The sequence below is a fragment of the Balaenoptera borealis genome (assembly GCF_965194805.1).
Source record: "Balaenoptera borealis genome assembly, chromosome: 16".
Classification (NCBI taxonomy): domain Eukaryota; kingdom Metazoa; phylum Chordata; class Mammalia; order Artiodactyla; family Balaenopteridae; genus Balaenoptera; species Balaenoptera borealis.
The window spans coordinates 59,329,570-59,345,477 of NC_138872.1; the positions used below are offsets into that span (position 1 = coordinate 59,329,570).

Sequence of the window (15,908 nt, forward strand, 5' to 3'; positions counted from 1 at the left end):
TGGCACATAGTAGGTGCTCAATACATATTTGTTGAGTGAATGAACAAATGCATGCCCTAAGAGGTAAATGCCAGTGTTACTCTGATTTTCTAGCTGCGATACGTGAGCTCAGGGAAGAAAACGTGCTCTGGTCATACAACAGAAGGAGCCGTGGCAGGGCTCTAACTTGGAGCTGGCAGAACCCAGGCCTTGAACTTCAGGACCGGATTCACTCCCAGTACCTATCTCCGGTCACTCTCATCCTCACTCCTGTCTCTGCTCTTGAATCTGTCAGATGGAGCCTGATACAGGGCGGGACTCCAACAGTGCCGTTCCTGTTGGCACCTGTGCAAAATCTTGTGTGTCCTCTAATGGTGGCATGTGACAGGCAGAGCCATGGAGGCTTGGAGCAGAATCAGGAGTCACCAGGGGCCACCCAAGTGGACAAAGACATTTCTGAGCAGCAAGCAGATGACAGGAGGGAGCCCCAAGGGGCTGGACCAGCTCTAGAGAGGACAGTGTCCCTCACAGCTCAGGGCTCAGAGTGGGGACTGTTCCGTGATCAATTCAGGCCCCAAACCTTCCCTGAGCCCTGGGTCTCAGCCCCTCTTGCTTGGGCCTAAGATCCCAGGGATTATTTGGACTTGGATAGAAGAGTGGGAGATGGAGACAAAATAAGATTCCTCAGACCCAACAGCTGCATGCAGGGTCCTTCAAGGGGTATTATTTTTATTTCATCTCAGCTCTGTTCTTATCCTTCTGGTGGAGAGTATCTCCCCATTTCACAGATGGGGAAACTGAGGCTCAAAGTGGTTAAGGAACCTTCCCTGGGTCACTTGGCTAGGAAGCAATAGATCTGGGTTGATGACAATGATGATAATAATGTGACTCCCAAAGCCAGGTCATAAAATGCATGTGGCTTCTATGTTACCCCCTCTTGGCTCACTTGCTCTGGGGGAAGCCAGCTTCCATGTTGTGAGGGCACTCAAGCAGCCCCACAGCGAGGCCTTTGCAGTGAGGAACTGAGGCCTCCTGCCTACAGCTGTGTGAGTGAGCCCCCATTAAAGCGGGTCCTCCAGCCCCAGCTGACACCTTGACTGCAACCTCATGGGAGACCCTGTGCCACAACCATCCAGCTGAATCTCTCCCTGATTCCTGACCCACAGAAACAGTGCAGTGTGAGATAAATATCTGTTCCTTTAAGCAGGACTATGGGTTTTCCCTTTTTTGCTTTTCTTTCTTTGTTCGTTCCTTCCTTCCTTCCTTTCCTTCCTTCCTTCCTTCCCTTCCTTTCCTTTCCTTCCTTCCTTCCTTCCTTCCTTCCTTCCTTCCTCCTTCCTTCCTCCCTTCCCCCCTTCCTTTCCTCCCTTCCTTCCTTCCTTCCCTTCCTTCCTTCCTTCCTTCCTCCCTCCCTCCCTCCCTCTCTCTCTCTCTTTCTTTCGTTCTTTCTTTCTTTCTCTCTCTCTCCCTCTCTCTTTCTTTCTTTCTTTTCTGTATAACAAATTATCACAAACTTAGTGGCTTCAAAAACCACAAATTTATTATCTCACAGTTTTCTCAGGTCAGAAGTTTGGCACAGCATGGTGCAGTTTGCTGCTCAGGGTCTTACGGGGCCAAAATCAAGGGGTCAGCTGGGGTTCCAGTTCCCATCTGGAGGCTCCAGGGAAAAAATTTCCTTCCAAGCTCATTCTTGATTTTTGGCAAAATTCAGTTCCTGTGGTTGTAGGTCTGAGGTCCCCGTTTCCTTGCTGAGTATCAGCCGAGGGCTGCTCTTAACTCTAGAGGTGACCCACATTTCATCCACACATGGCCCCTCCTCCTCCACTCCAGCGACACTGCATCACATCTTTCCTGTGCTTCAAATCTCTGACTTCCTCTTCTGGCACCAGCCAGAGAAAATGCTCCGATTTTGAAGGGCTTTTGTAAAACCAACCTTATGCTATAACCTAATCACAGGGGCAAAATCCATTATATACACGTCCTGGGGATTAGACAGGGTGGCGGGAAACGATGGGGACTATCTTAGAATTTTTCCTACCATAGCGCCAAGAGCTGGGGTGATTTGTACATGGATATAGAAAACTAATGCAGTTATTGATAAGCTTCTCCAATGTGGAAGCTCAAGTCCTTCAGTTTTAGAAAAATTTTTCCCTCCATTTTCTCTGTTCTCTCTTTAACACTTATGAGTCAGATGTTGTATCTTGTAGGATGATACCCTCATTTCTTTATCTTTTATGTCTTATTTTCAATCTCTCTGTCTTTCTGGGAGATTTTCCAATCTCCTCTTGCAATGCTAATACTGAAGTTTTTCTTTCTGTTCTCACCTCTCTAGTTCTTTCTTGGTCACTGAATGTTCCTTTACGCAGCCTCTTGTTCTTGTTTTATAGATGCAACATCTCTTATTCCTATGGGGGCTTTTCTTGTCTTGATTTTTCCTCCTCCCTGCATTGGCCCTGTTTTCCAGGAGTTCTTTTCTTCGGCTGATTTTGATCTCTGTCTTTCATTGTACAAGCCTGCCTCCAGTGTCCAGTGATCCTCGGCTATGAGTTCATATTGAAGAGCAGGAAACTGAAAACAGGTCATCAGAAGCTCCCTGCCTGTGGGCAGGGCACGTGGACAGGTGAGTCTTATCCAGGCGACTGGGCAGGATCCGGCTGTCACAGTAGAATCCCAGAATCTGAAGTGTCCTCTCCTAGGCATGTCAGTTTCTCCAAAAAGCATCCCCCAGTCTCCTGCCTGGGGGAAAGCAAGGCTGCCAGCTTCCAGGGACCATACAGGGGGATGGGGAAAAAGGGCGTCTCGCTGATGGGCACATGGCCTTTCCCTTTACCCCTCGTGTCAGGCCTGACCCCACCCTCAATTCAGCCTCCTGTCCTCAAGTTCAAGGCCTTCAGCACAGTTTTTATTTAGATGGTATGTTTATTAGTGGCTGATAGAGATTGGAGGGCTAACAGCCTCCCAAATTATCCCTTTGCACCTCCATGATGCCAGGTGTTGGGGTATAAAAATGAACCAGGGACTTCCCTGGTGGCGCAGTGGTTAAGACTCCGTGCTCCCAATTTAGGGGGCCCGGGTTCGATCCCTGGTCAGGGAACTAGATCCCACATGAATGCTGCAACTAAGAGTTCACACGCCACAACTAAGGAGCCCATGTGCCGCACCTAAGGAGCCAGCGAGCCACAATTAAGGAGCCTGCAAGCTGCAACTAAGGAGTCCACCTGCCACAACTAAGACCCAGTGCAACCAAATAAATAAATAAATATTTTTTTAAAAAATGAACCAGACATGCTCTGCCATCAGGGATGAGGACCTACTAATTTCCGAGCACCTACTATGTGCCAGGCGCTGAATCTGGATCAGGGTTTTGTCCCTCAAAAACAGATGGAGCAGAATATCTGTTGGCTGGGAACAGTTGGCTATGTCTGGAGACATTTTTATTGTCACCACTGTGGAGTGGGTGTGGGTACTACTGGTGTCTAGTGGGTAGAGGCCAGAGATGCTGCTAAACACCTACAATACAAAGGACCATCCCCACAACAGAAAAGTCAGTAGCGCCGAGGTGGAGAGCCCTGCTCTGGAATGAAGAAAATCACGTTCCCTGGCTTCACGGGAAAGGAAAAAAGAATTTCTATCTCCTCAGCACCTACTACACGCTTTCACGAAACCCTTTGGCCCAGGGGTCATTTGCTTTCAGCCTGGGACAGGCGTGTGGAGGTGGGAGCCACGCACGCCTGCCTTCCTGCCCAACCCCTCCTCCCCTTCAGCCTCTGGGGAAGAGCACAGGGTGGCAGCAGCTGCCAGGGTGCAAGCTGGCCCAGACCTGTGGCCCTGCTTGACGTTGGTCCCCACCAAGCCATGTGACGAGACCAGGCCACAAGAAAGAGGTTTCAACAAGCATTATCGCTTCCTGGAACTCCGACTCCGCGACTTCCCCGAAGACCGGCTGTGCCTGGCGGGCGGGCTGTGCACGGAGGGGACCAGGCTGTCCCCTTCCTCCTCCGCTGCCCCCACAGCTGCCACTCTCTACCTCAGTCTGACTACCTGGAAATACTCCACCCCTCCGGGCCCAGCGCCCCTACGGTTTGGCTGTCAGGTCAGCACCAGCCCCAGGAGTGGCGGGGCAGGGCTGGTCCAGAAGGTCCTTCCAATGGCCCCTGGGGTGCTCGGGCTCAGCTGGACCAGGCTGGGGCCCCGGATGTCCAGAAACCCACCCTCTCTCCTCTCTGCCCCTGACGGGGGCAGTTGACAACCAGGTTGGGCACAGATTTTCCTCGGTGTTACTGGTAGGAAAATGGACACAGATATTCTGCTCCATTTCATCTGCCCACCAGACTGGGGACACTTGGTAGGCAGACATACAATTTCTGTTTCTGTCTGGCTGGTTTGAGCCTTGGAAATCCAGAGGGGGCGGGGGGGGAAGTCCCATACTGGCGGGGGAGAGGGGGACAGTCAGAAACTGAAGGTTCTTGGATGTCATTATCTCTGGGTGGCTGTGATGACTCTGGAATAAGTCACTTCCTCGAGTCCCCACTTCACAGAAACCCAGGCTGTAAATATAGACCTGGCCGCAACAGGGCGGGGGGTGGGGGCACGCGTCGCCAGAATGAGAGCGGGGGTGAAGAGGAGGAACCAAGGACAAAACCAGAGTCCTCCGAGCAGGCAGGCACCTCGGGCCCTGCCAGTGGGGTTCACTCAATCTGTAGAAATGAAGATGCTGTGAGGTTGAACCGTATTGCCAATACTCTTGCGTTTTTGACCTACAAAAGCAGCAATTTCATGTGATTCAGCTTAACAGGATCCACCGCAAGACTGTTTCAAGAATTAAACGAGATAGTGTGAAGTGCTTAGCACCATGCCTGTATGTAATTAGTGCTAAATCAAGAATAGCCCTTATGTCATATGATAATACTTTATATCTCCTATCTAATGACATAACACCAATGATATTCCTGACGCTAAATGTTACCCATTCTCTCCCCAATCCTCTCCTTGTCAAATCCATGTTTATTGATCATGCAGCATGTGCCCAGGAGGGGTGTAAGCATTCTTCATTGTCACCGACGCTCGATGTCACCCCTGATTCCTGAGCATGTGCCCTGTGCAGGCATGAGGTGAGGGCTCAACATTTGTGTACACAGGTGCCTAAGCCAACACTGTCACTGTCACTACGTGTCACTTGTCATCCCAAGCACCCTTGCTGGGAAGGTCCTACTGCCAACTTGTGCACACTGCAGCTGGCTCACAGGTCGTCTTGAGCTTACATTCAACCGTGGTATTAGGGACAGAAGTCAACCAGTATTGGGGTGATTGCTTTTTCTAATCCCAGGGTAGGACTTTATATCAATGTCTTAAATGTCACCCTGGTGTCCACTCAATGTCTTAATGCAGGGCTCGTTTGGGATCCTGACTCTGTTGCCCAGGGGGTTCACGGTCTTTGCAATAAGCAGGTTGTCTGGATTCTCATGAAGGAAACTGGGAAGATGGAAGGAAGGATGTAGCTGCGGCCAGAGCTCTGTAGCACACCACTCAAGACCTCTTGGCCAGTTGGGGTGCGTGTGCACGTGTGTGTGTGTGTGTGTGTGTGTGTGTGTGTGTCTGTGTGTGGTTAACAATTTACAAAGTCAGAGACCCGACCAGGATGTTGATGCTTCTGTCTGGATTCAGACCTCACTGAGGTCCAATTTTGGTTTTACCACATATTAGCTGTGTGGCCTTTGGCAAGTCATTTCACTTCTCTGGGCCTCAGTCTCCTCATCTGAGAAATGGGGATGCTAACAGTCCTACCCTGCAGGGTGGTAAGAAGGACTAACTGAGACCATGTGCATGGCGCCCCCAGCGGTGTCCGGTGTACGACAGGTACTCAGTACCAGCCTGAGTATGAGAATTAGCCAGAGGCACAAATCTTTTCTGCACCGGACACATCCTGGAAAGTTTAGTAGCAGCATGGCTGAGGCAGGCATGAAGCAAGGCTGTCCCTCAGGGACACATCAGAGGGCTCCTCAGAGGACCAGCCTCCCTCCCCTCAGGACAGAGCGCCTAGAGCCCCTGCTGGTGTAGCCCTGTTGACCAGCAGCCCCTCCCCCTCCCCCCGCGCCGGGATTTGGGGACTCCCCTCCCTCCAACAAGAGTGACTTTCCCTCTCTGCACAGCAGTTTTTCCATCCCTGAAGAAGAAACAAAACCTCAGTGGACAGTTGAGAGCATCCAATGAAATGTGCCTCACAAGGTCAACATGTGTCCCTTCCCGGCTCCCGCTGGACCTCGGCTTCCTTACTGATGAAACGGGTACCAACATCCTTACCTTCTCAACCAATGACCTGGAAGGCTGCTCACGAAATGCTCAGTGGAAAAAGTGGGTTACCATATGAGTCATAAAGAATGGTGTCTTTTTTTAAAAAAAAAAGAAAAAATATATGTATCTGTGGAAATCAAGAAAATATAGAATGTATTTCATACTAACATTATTGGTAGATGCTTTTACAAATTTAAAATAAATGTGGAGATTAAAACATAATGTGGGGGCTTCCCTGGTGGCGCAGTGGTTAAGAATCCACCTGCCAACGCAGGGGACACGGCGTTCGAGCCCTGGTTCGGGAAGATCCCACATGCTGCGGAGCAACTAAGCCCGTGCGCCACAACTACTGAGCCTGCGCTCTAGAGCCCACAAGCCACAAATACTGAGCCCGCGTGCCACAACTACCGAAGCCCGTGTGCCTAGAGCCCGTGCTCCGCAACAAGAGAATCCGCCGCAATGAGAAGCCCACACACTGCAACGAAGAGTAGCCCCCGCTTGCCGCAACTAGAGAAAGCCCGCACACAGCAACGAAGACCCAACGCAGCGAAAAATAAATAAATAAAATAAATAAATTTATAAAACAAAAAAAACATAATGTGAACTGATGCGGGATGTTGATAGTGGTGGGGGGAGGCCGGGGGGGGGGAAAGTAAGGATATGGAAACTCTGTGCTTTCCACTCAATTTTGATGTGAATCTAAAACTGTTCTAAAAATAAAGTCTGTTTTTTAAAAAAAGGGAAGGAAAATTTTTTTAATGTGGAATTTTTTTTTCCAGCACAAATAGAAGTTATTAAGAGCAACCATGAATCAGGAGGTGTGAAAGTGTCTGCATTCCAGCTTTCTTTGAGGGCAGATATCAGCGAGAGAGGGGAGCATTGTGGGCCCCAGCTCCTGGCAAAACTAGTCTCGCTTCTTTCAGTCGGAGAGTTGTTTGGCCTCTTCTTAGGATGAGTGGTTCCATTTCACTTGCTTACCCTTCGTTCTAGCCAAACCTGACCCCTTGCTGCTCTTCAAACTCTGATTACCTTTGGGTTGCAAATGGCAGAAACATAACTCAGACAAACATAAGCAAAAAAGGAAACGTGTGTAACAGGTAAGTCCAGAGGTGGATTTCAGGCATGGCTGGATGTAGGGGCTCCCACAATGCATCAAGGCTCTGTCTTGTGCTCCTTCTCTTCCACTCTTTTGACCCAGTGGGCACAATGGCTGCCAGCAGGCCTCAGTTTAGAGGAACGAGTTCCTGTTCCAGCCAAAAAGTCCCAGGAGCGTCTCTGACTGGTCAAGCTTAGGTCACGTGCCTTCCCTGAACTGGGGCATGGGGAACTCTGGCCAAGTCTGGTCCACATCCACCTGTGGCCAGAGCACTGTGACCGACAGCCCCTTCAGGACCTTACAGAATGATGTGGGGCAGTTCGCTGAGAGCAAAGCTCTAGCTCACAACACACCCTGTGTGGATGCTGCTCTCCAGCCACTGAGCCTTTGTACTTGCTGCCCCCTCCACCTCTTCCCAATGTGGGGAAAGAGACTGTCAGGTCAGGTCTGTGTTCTGTGAGGGCCCAGATGCCTCATGTAGAGGAAGGAGGGGGCACTTTGGAATCCCACAAACCTGGATGTGAATCCCTGCTCTGCCCCAGCAGGCTGTGTGACCTAGGCAAGTCACTTTACCTCTCTGAGCCTTATTTTTTCTCCTAACCATGTCTCTCTACAGAGTGGTGCTGAGGATTTAAGTGAGGTGCGCAGGAGTCCAGGGCCTGGGGCAGAGGGCATGCTCCAGTGAGACAGCCATGGTAAGGATCTGGGATACTACTTGGGACTCAGTTAAGAGAGGCTAGGCACATGGGCTGCGTTCAGATCTCCACTCTAGCCGTGAGGTCTTGGGCAAATAAATCACCACACTTCTCTGAGCCTTAGTTTCTTCGCCTGCAAAAGCCAGAGAAACATGCCTACTTCAGTGGCAGTTATACGGATTATGGGAGATAACATAGGTCACTTTGCATATGCTGTTCCCTCTGCCTGAGATGCCCTTCCCCACCTTGGCTGCCCAGGTGAATTGGAGCCTCACCTGACTCCGCATCTCCCCCCCTCCTCCCCATGAGTCTTAAGCTAATTAGCTATTCTTTTCTTGGTGCCCCCCCACCAACCCTCCAGCCACCTGGGGCCTGGATCAGGTGATACGGAGACCCTATGTAAGTCCTTTTTCTCCTAACTCTCTGAATGGCTCAGATTCATCTGTTCCCTTGTACCCGGCACACATGAAGCATGAATAAACATTTGTGGGATGAATGCATGACTCCCAAGCTTTCTGGAGTGGTCCCCCCAACTCCAGCACAGGCCTTTGGTCCCATCTCTTCTGGGAGCATGGCACCCACCAGGGGAGGGGGCCCTTGGGTGAGGGAGGAAGTCCAGGCTGCAGCTGGTAGCCCAGGCAGCTGATTTCTAAGAAACCACTGAGGGACACGAAGGCTGGGCAAAGCTCAGGATGGCTTTTACTTTCAGTTTTCTGGGGCTGGAGCGGAGTAGGTGCCCAAGGTTCTTGGTTGGGAGGGGAGGGTGTTGCAGGCAAGGCTTTGTCAAATGTCAAGGACACAGCCACCACTTCAGGACATGGACCAGGCCTGGAGCCCAGAGAGGTCCTGCCTGGCCCCATCCACAGCCATGAGGGTAGGAGCAGGGGCCGCTGGGGGTAACAGCCTGCCACCCGGCCCGGCCGCCAATGCTTCCTCTTTATTCACTTGCCCTTTATTTTGTACATGATTTGGATTATTTATTCCTTCACCCACTCATTCACTTATTATTCATTCATGCACTCATTCATTTACTCACCCATCCATCCACAAGTCCTTTCTCTCATTCCTAGGCCCTCTCTCTATTTTCTCTTTCCTTCTTATTTTCCCTTCTTATCTTTCCTCTTCTCTCCCCTCCTCTCCTCTCCCCACTCCCCGCCTCCCCATCTCTGCCTCTTGCTCCCTCTCTCTGCCTGTCTCCATCTCTTTCTCTGACTCACTTGCCCTTTTTTTCCTGGGGGAGGAGATGGCTGAGCTGGGCTTTGAAAGTTGAGTAGGAGTTTGCCAAGTGACGAGCAAGCATGAGAAACATTAAAGACTTTCCCTGGGTTGCTCAAAAGGCCAAAGGAATGATGAGAAATTGGGGATGATGCAAGCAGATGAAGAATGTGAAGGGAACGGTGAGGGACTAGACATGTACGGTGGGACCAGGCAGTGAAGGCCCTCAGATCCCATGGGAAAGTGGTCATATTTTAGTATCTAGCAGTTGGGAGCCGCTAGAATGCTCTGGGGTCATCTAGCTTGGTTCAAATACTGCTTCTACTACTTTTATCAGCTGTGACATCATAGACAAGGAACTCAACCTCTCCTGGGCTAGGTTGCCTTGTCTGTGAAATGAGACAATAATGGTACCTCTTTAGAAAGGGCTAGATAAAAGGGAGCCAACAGCAATACTCATTTGCAGTGGGAGTGAAGGGGTGTATGTGACCAGGGGTGTGAGGTGATCAAATTGGTAATTTAGATGATCACACCCAACTGCCTCTAGTGCCTGCAAAGGGGCCTGAGCCCACATCTCTGGTCCTCAGTTTCCCCATCTCCAATCCAGTGAAGGGGAGGCCACTTTAAGGCTCAAGCCTGCATTCCTTGCCCCACTCCCACGCCCTGCTCACTTGGCTGGGGGAGCCCGCCAGGACCCCTCCTGCCTGGACCTGAGGTAGTTTCACTTTGACCCACCTTCCAGAAACGGTGGCCCTTCCTGTCACCAGGTTAGTACAGAGGGGACTTGGCAAAAGATCAGATAAACAGCACAGAAGAGCCCCAGGCTGGCCACACTGGGCTTTCATTTTCAGTGTCCCAAGCTGGAGACGGGGTTGGGGGGGGCAGGGCCCCCGATATAGGGCCCACCCTGCCCTGCCAACATCATGTCTCTTATTGAATACATACTGTGTGCTTAAAATTACTTCCTTTTAATCCCCCGTACCCTGTGAGATCCAGATGCTTACCCCATTTCACAGGTGAGGAAACTGAGGCTCAGAGTCAGTGCCCACGACACACAGCTGGCAGCCACGTTGGGCAGTGTTTCCAGGTATGGGATGGGTGCCCTGAAGGGTCCCTGGATGATGGTTTTTGGTGGGACCCAGGGACATTTTGATAAAGGATTGAGCTGCCGTGGAACAGAGATTTCATATTTTCCCCTTAAGACAAGGAGACAGTCTCATATGGCTGCTACTATGTGTTAAACACCTTTCTGACACTTGACACGTGCCTCCCTGTCTCTCTCTCTCTCCCTGCCTCCCTCCCTCTCAACCAAACACAAAGCAGACCTTCTCTCAGAGCAGAGCAAGACACCAATCTCTAGCTGGAACTTACTAACATTGTTTGAATTTCACTGCATTTTTTTAAGGGTTACCTCTTTGTGGCAGGTGATTCTGGCTTTCCATGTATAGTAATTCTATGTTTCCCTTTGAATAAAACTTACTTAAGGAAACCAAGTAACTTGATTTGGAGAATATAATTGAATAACATCACAGCTGGAACTTGAATAGAACTGGCAAAAATCATAAAAGTGTATCTCCAGCATCTGACGGTTTGGAAACCTCAGTTTAAAGCTTAAAATGAGGGAATGGCTGTAAAATCGGGCTGCCTGTGTTGGAACCCTCTAGGTTCTGCCACCTAGCTGCTGTGTGACCCTGGGCACTTTATTTAACCTCTCTGTGCCTCAGTTTCCTCATCAGCAAAATGAGTATAATAACCATAATAGTACCTGTTTCATATGGTTCTTGTGAGGGTTAAATGAGATACAATGCATGAATTATCAATACATAGACCAATGCCTACTGTCTAGTGAGCATTTGACATGGATGAGCTGGTAGCCACTGCTGTTCGTAGCAAATGGCAAGTTGGGAGTGAAACCAGGTCTGTCTGGCTTCATGGCTGTGCTGATTCAAATACATCTGTGCAGCCCGTGTGATGCAAGATAGTAATAATTATTACAGTTCCTATATTTCGGTGGTGATCCATTTTATTTCCACTTATAGTAAATCATTTGATCCTCATGACCCTTCTCAAGCAAGGCAGAGAGGCAGAGTGGGTCTAATTGAGTCTAATTCTTGTTTTATAGATAAGGCCACCACTACAGTCACACTGTTAACAGTCAGGACTCAAACCCAGGGCCTGGGTCCCAGCTCTTTCTGCCCCTCTGTGCTGCCTCCCACAGTGAAATGTTGGTGGGGAGGGGCTCTCCAAGGTGGACTTACCCAGGCCTTGCCCCCTCCTCTCCATTCCTGCCTCTGGATACCCCTCCCGCTGCACCAGGTGTGAGAGGTACGGAAGGGAGTATGTCATCACACAGGCCCCTGCAGGTCCCCAGGTGGGGCCAGCCCTGAACATCACCTTCCCGGCTCTGTCCTTGCCCGTCCTCATTTGCATTCATGCCCCCCCCCCCACCAGCTACCAGGGCTGCCCCAGAGCCACTCCCCCAGGGTCCCTTCTGATCAAGCAGCCCTGGCCATTCTCCTAGGCTGAATTCTGATGCAGCCTTGCAGGTAAGTTACTAGCCCACTGTCTCGCCTGGCTTCCCAGCCTGTGCTGGGGGAAAAGGGCAGGCGAGTGAGGTGCTCTGAGCCCCAGCTGGTTCTATGACTCTGAACAACTTCCAGGGTGGTCCTAAGTGTCAGAAGCACATTAACGCATGAACGCTTGAGCACTGTAGTGGGTAAGATGATGACCTTGGGCATCAAGCGCCTGGAGTCGAACTCTGGCTTTGCCATTTACGCATTAGGGGGGCAATTCCTTCACCTTTCTGAGCCCATCTCCTATGATGCAACCTAGGTGAAGTATGAGCACCCATTAGGTGCTCAGTAATGGGCATTATTTTAAAATAGCAGCAATGCAACAATCAAGAAGCAGAGAGGCCAGTCCCAATTATTGGATACCTATCACGTGTTAAGCACCTTACAGGCACCCTCTTACTTAATTTCGTCCATCGGGTGGGTACAGTGACTAATCTCATTTCCAGGTGAGGAAAATGGGGTTCGGGATCTAAGGGCTGTGTGAGTTGGGGCAGCAGGGTTCCGTGCGGACTGGGATGCGGTGGAAGCGCTTTTTGGTTTCTTAAGACTAGAGGGGGCGGGGAGGGCCCGCTATTACGCCCTTGACCCGACCGTCCTCTCTGGGCGGGTGGCGGGGTGGGGGTTGGGGGGCGTGGGGTCTTCCAAGTGGGCAGCACGCACAGGGCGGCGTTAGGACCACGCGGAGGCCAGAGGGGCCAGGTATCCCGCGGCGGCTCGGAGAGGCCTTGGGGAGCCGAGCGCGGCCGGCCGAACAGAGCCGAGCATTGCCGAGGCCCGCCGCCGACAGAAAAGGAGTTCGCGTACGGTGGGATCCGGGGCAGCGGCAGGGGAGGGCGGCGTGGTGACGTCATCAGCACGCGGCACGTGGCGGCCTGGGAGCTCCGGACCCGTGCGGAGCCCTTGGGCTACAGCACTTGTACCTGTATGAGCCCTTCACCTTGAAACTGCTGGAGGCGCGGGAACAGCATGTGCAAAGGCCTGGTGGCCGGAGGGAGTGAGGTGAGTGCTGAGGCCAGACGCGTGGGCAGGGACACCCTGCCGCCTCATGGGTCCTCGTGGGAGGTGGGCCTTCTGAGCGCGGTGGGGAGCCACTGGAGATGGGGCTTGGAGATGCCCGACCTCACATGGAGTGTGTGGTTTTGGGGCGGGTGGGAGGGAGGGTAGGCGGTTGTACTGGGGCCAAACAACCCGTGTAGATCGTGGAACCTGTTTCCCCTGTGGGCTGTCTGAGGGCCAGGACCAGGTGGGAGGGGCAGTTGAGCGCCCACCTTGGGCACTGTTGTCCCGCTGTGAATATGCTTTATTGAAGACTGCACTCCTCTCTGTAAGGGACCTTGAGACCCCCTAGAATCAGGCCAGGCCCATGTTATTCCCTAGAAGCCTCGCCCTGGGGAGTCTCTGGATGATGGGAGTAGACACCAGGTGAGGGGGATGCAAAGCAAGCCTCCAGGTGGCCGCACCCACCCTGTGTCAGGCCCAGTCCACCTCCTTTCAGGTCCTGTGTGTCCTTCCCCAAAGTTGAGGCCAGCTCCGCCCTGCACAGGTGAGCACTGCTCCAAGAAGCCCCTCACTGGAGTCTGGGGGGCTATGCCCTGGGGCTTTGTTCAGACCTAGGCTTGGGGTCTGATAATAAATGGGGTTTCTGACTGATGCCAGCCCCAGGGCTGGCCACACCAGGCCTGGCCCATACTTGGTCTCAGCATTGGACCAGGTAGGTCCTGTGGCTGTCCCTGCCTCTTTGTGGCCTGATTGGCTTAAGCTGAGGCGTTGAGGGGTCTGACCAAGAATGACACCCCCCACCCCAATCCCCAAATACACACATAACAAGGCAAGAAGCCTAAGACCTTCTCCCCAAGCTCCCCTGCCTTGGTGCACCTCTACCTAGGAGTCAGAGGACCTGGTCCCAGCACAGATGAGATCAGGTCATGCCCAGGCTCCCCATCACACTTCACATACACAGTCCTCACTAGTGGCTCCGCCCACTGTCCGCCCATTCCACCTCATGTCCTGCCGCTGGCCTTCACTCCATCATCTCTCCTCCAGCTCAGCCAGCGACTGGAACGGGCTGAACTTGCTCCCAGCTGACGGCCTTTGCACTTGCTGTTCCCTCTGCCCAGAATGCCTGCCTCCCAGGCTGGCGCTGACCTGTCATTCCAGGCACAATTTCAGTGTCACCTTAGAGGAGCCTTCCTGACCTTCTTTCTAAAATAGCCCCACCCACTGTCCAACCACCTTGTCGAGTTTCCATCTGAGTACTGTCACTCCTTGGTTTGTTCTTGTGCCTTTAGTTTCATATTTAGTTACTGTCTGAGGCCCTGAATGTGAACTCCATGAGAGCAGGGACTGGACTCCCTCAATTTTGTCCATTCCTGTATCCTTTGGGCTTAGAGTAATGCCTGGAACATAGCTGGTGCTCAGTGAATCTTTGTTATATGAACCTCATTATCATTTATTGGATACCACATCATTCAGAGACATACTGCCAGGCTCTGGGCTAAATGCCTTATGTGCATCACCTCAGGAAGAGGCTCAGCTCTCCACTTCCTGACTGGGGGACAGTAACAGTTCCACTCATAAAGTTGGGAGGATCAGGCAGGCTGAGGTGAGGCCTGGGAATATGCATCTTCACAGGGTTCCTCCCTCTTGCCTCCTCCACTCTTGAGGAAACCAATTGCCTTGAGAGTGGGGTGGACCTGGTGCAAGTCTTGGTTATCACTGTTGAGCTGTGTGACCCTGAGTAAGTGACTATACTTCTCTGAGCCCCCGTTTCCTCATCTCTAAAATGGGGAGCAGCGTCCCCAGCTCTGGAATGGCTTTGATGCAGGTCAGAGGTTGTTCCCACACCCGCACGCAGTCCCCACCGTTCTAAAGAGCTGCCCCTTTTCCATCCTGTTTGCCCTCCACTGCCCAGCTCAGCCGCTCCTGGGCCCCCAGCCCAGTTCCACACACACACCAACCCTCCTCTCACTTTTTATTCTTGTAAATTGACGTCAGCACTGCTGAATCATGAAGCTGAGGTTTGAGAGAACCTGCACCACGGGGAAGCCACACAGCCTGCGCTGCCCCCCTCCCCGCCCTCCTGCTCTGCAGTGTGTCTGCACTGGTGTATGCCGGAGATCTGTCACTCAGGGCCTGGAGTGCAGCTCCTGGGGGGCTTCTAGTTCACTTTAGGTCACAGTATGTGTGTTAATATAGCTTTTTTTTTTTTTTTTTGGCTGCATTGGGTCTTCGTTGCTGCACGCGGGCTTTCTCTAGTTGCAGCGAGCGGGGGCTACTCTTCGTTGCAGTGCGCGGGCTTCTTATTGTGGTGGCTTCTCTTGTTGGGGAGCATGGGCTCTAGGCGCACGGGCTTCAGTAGTTGTGGCACGCAGGCTCAGTAGTTGTGGCTTGCGGGCTCTAGAGTGCAGGCTCAGTAGTTGTGGTGCATGGGCTTAGCTGCTCTGTGGCATGTGGAGTCTTCCTGGACCAGGGCTTGAACCCATGTCCCCTGCATTGGCAGGCAGATTCTTAACCACTGCACCACCAGGGAAGTCCGGTATAGCTTTTTTAAAAATGACTCACAAAGAGAAGGGGCCAGCTCTGGGAAGTGTGATTAGAGGAGCTTTAGTCTTAGCTGTTTTGCTAAGGGGAATGGGTTTGTGTATGAGTTTGTATAATGAAGATGTGATATTTAAGCTTTTTTTGAAAGGAGGAAAAAACCCTGGAAATATTGTAAACTAACTGCGATTCGTCCCTCTTTAGATGAGGACCTGTTTCCTCATCTGCAAAATGGGCATGTTAATAGTACCTAAATCCTAAGGCTCGGGTGAAGGTTGAATGCTTAACATAGGTAACTAGGTGCTCGGAATGGTACCTGCCCAGTGACGCTATATATAAATGTTAGCAGCTGCTACTGTTATTATTATTGCAACCATTAGGCCCTTGTGGGAGGCTGTGTTGCCTAGTGGTACCCAGCCTCTGAAGCAGTACTAAGTTTGAAAATCTGGCTCCACCACTTGCTGTATGCCCTACTTTGCCTCTCTGAGCCTCAGTTTTCCCATCTGTAAAATGGGGGAGAGG

General features: G+C 51.6%; 1 protein-coding gene across 2 annotated transcripts in view; it reads left to right on the top strand.

The window, feature by feature from the left end:
• The window catches only part of CLEC16A (C-type lectin domain containing 16A), a 240,646-nt gene extending 237,882 nt beyond the window's left edge, over positions 1–2,764 (top strand). The window contains exon 23 of one of the 2 annotated variants that reach the window (XM_082362953.1): positions 2,444–2,764. In XM_082362953.1, coding sequence (XP_082219079.1) covers positions 2,444–2,512 — 69 coding nt within the window. In that variant the 3' untranslated portion in view covers positions 2,513–2,764. The remainder of the gene's footprint in view (positions 1–2,443) is intronic. The other variant, XM_082362954.1, reaches the window with a different exon arrangement.
• The last annotated feature ends 13,144 nt before the right edge of the window (positions 2,765–15,908 follow it).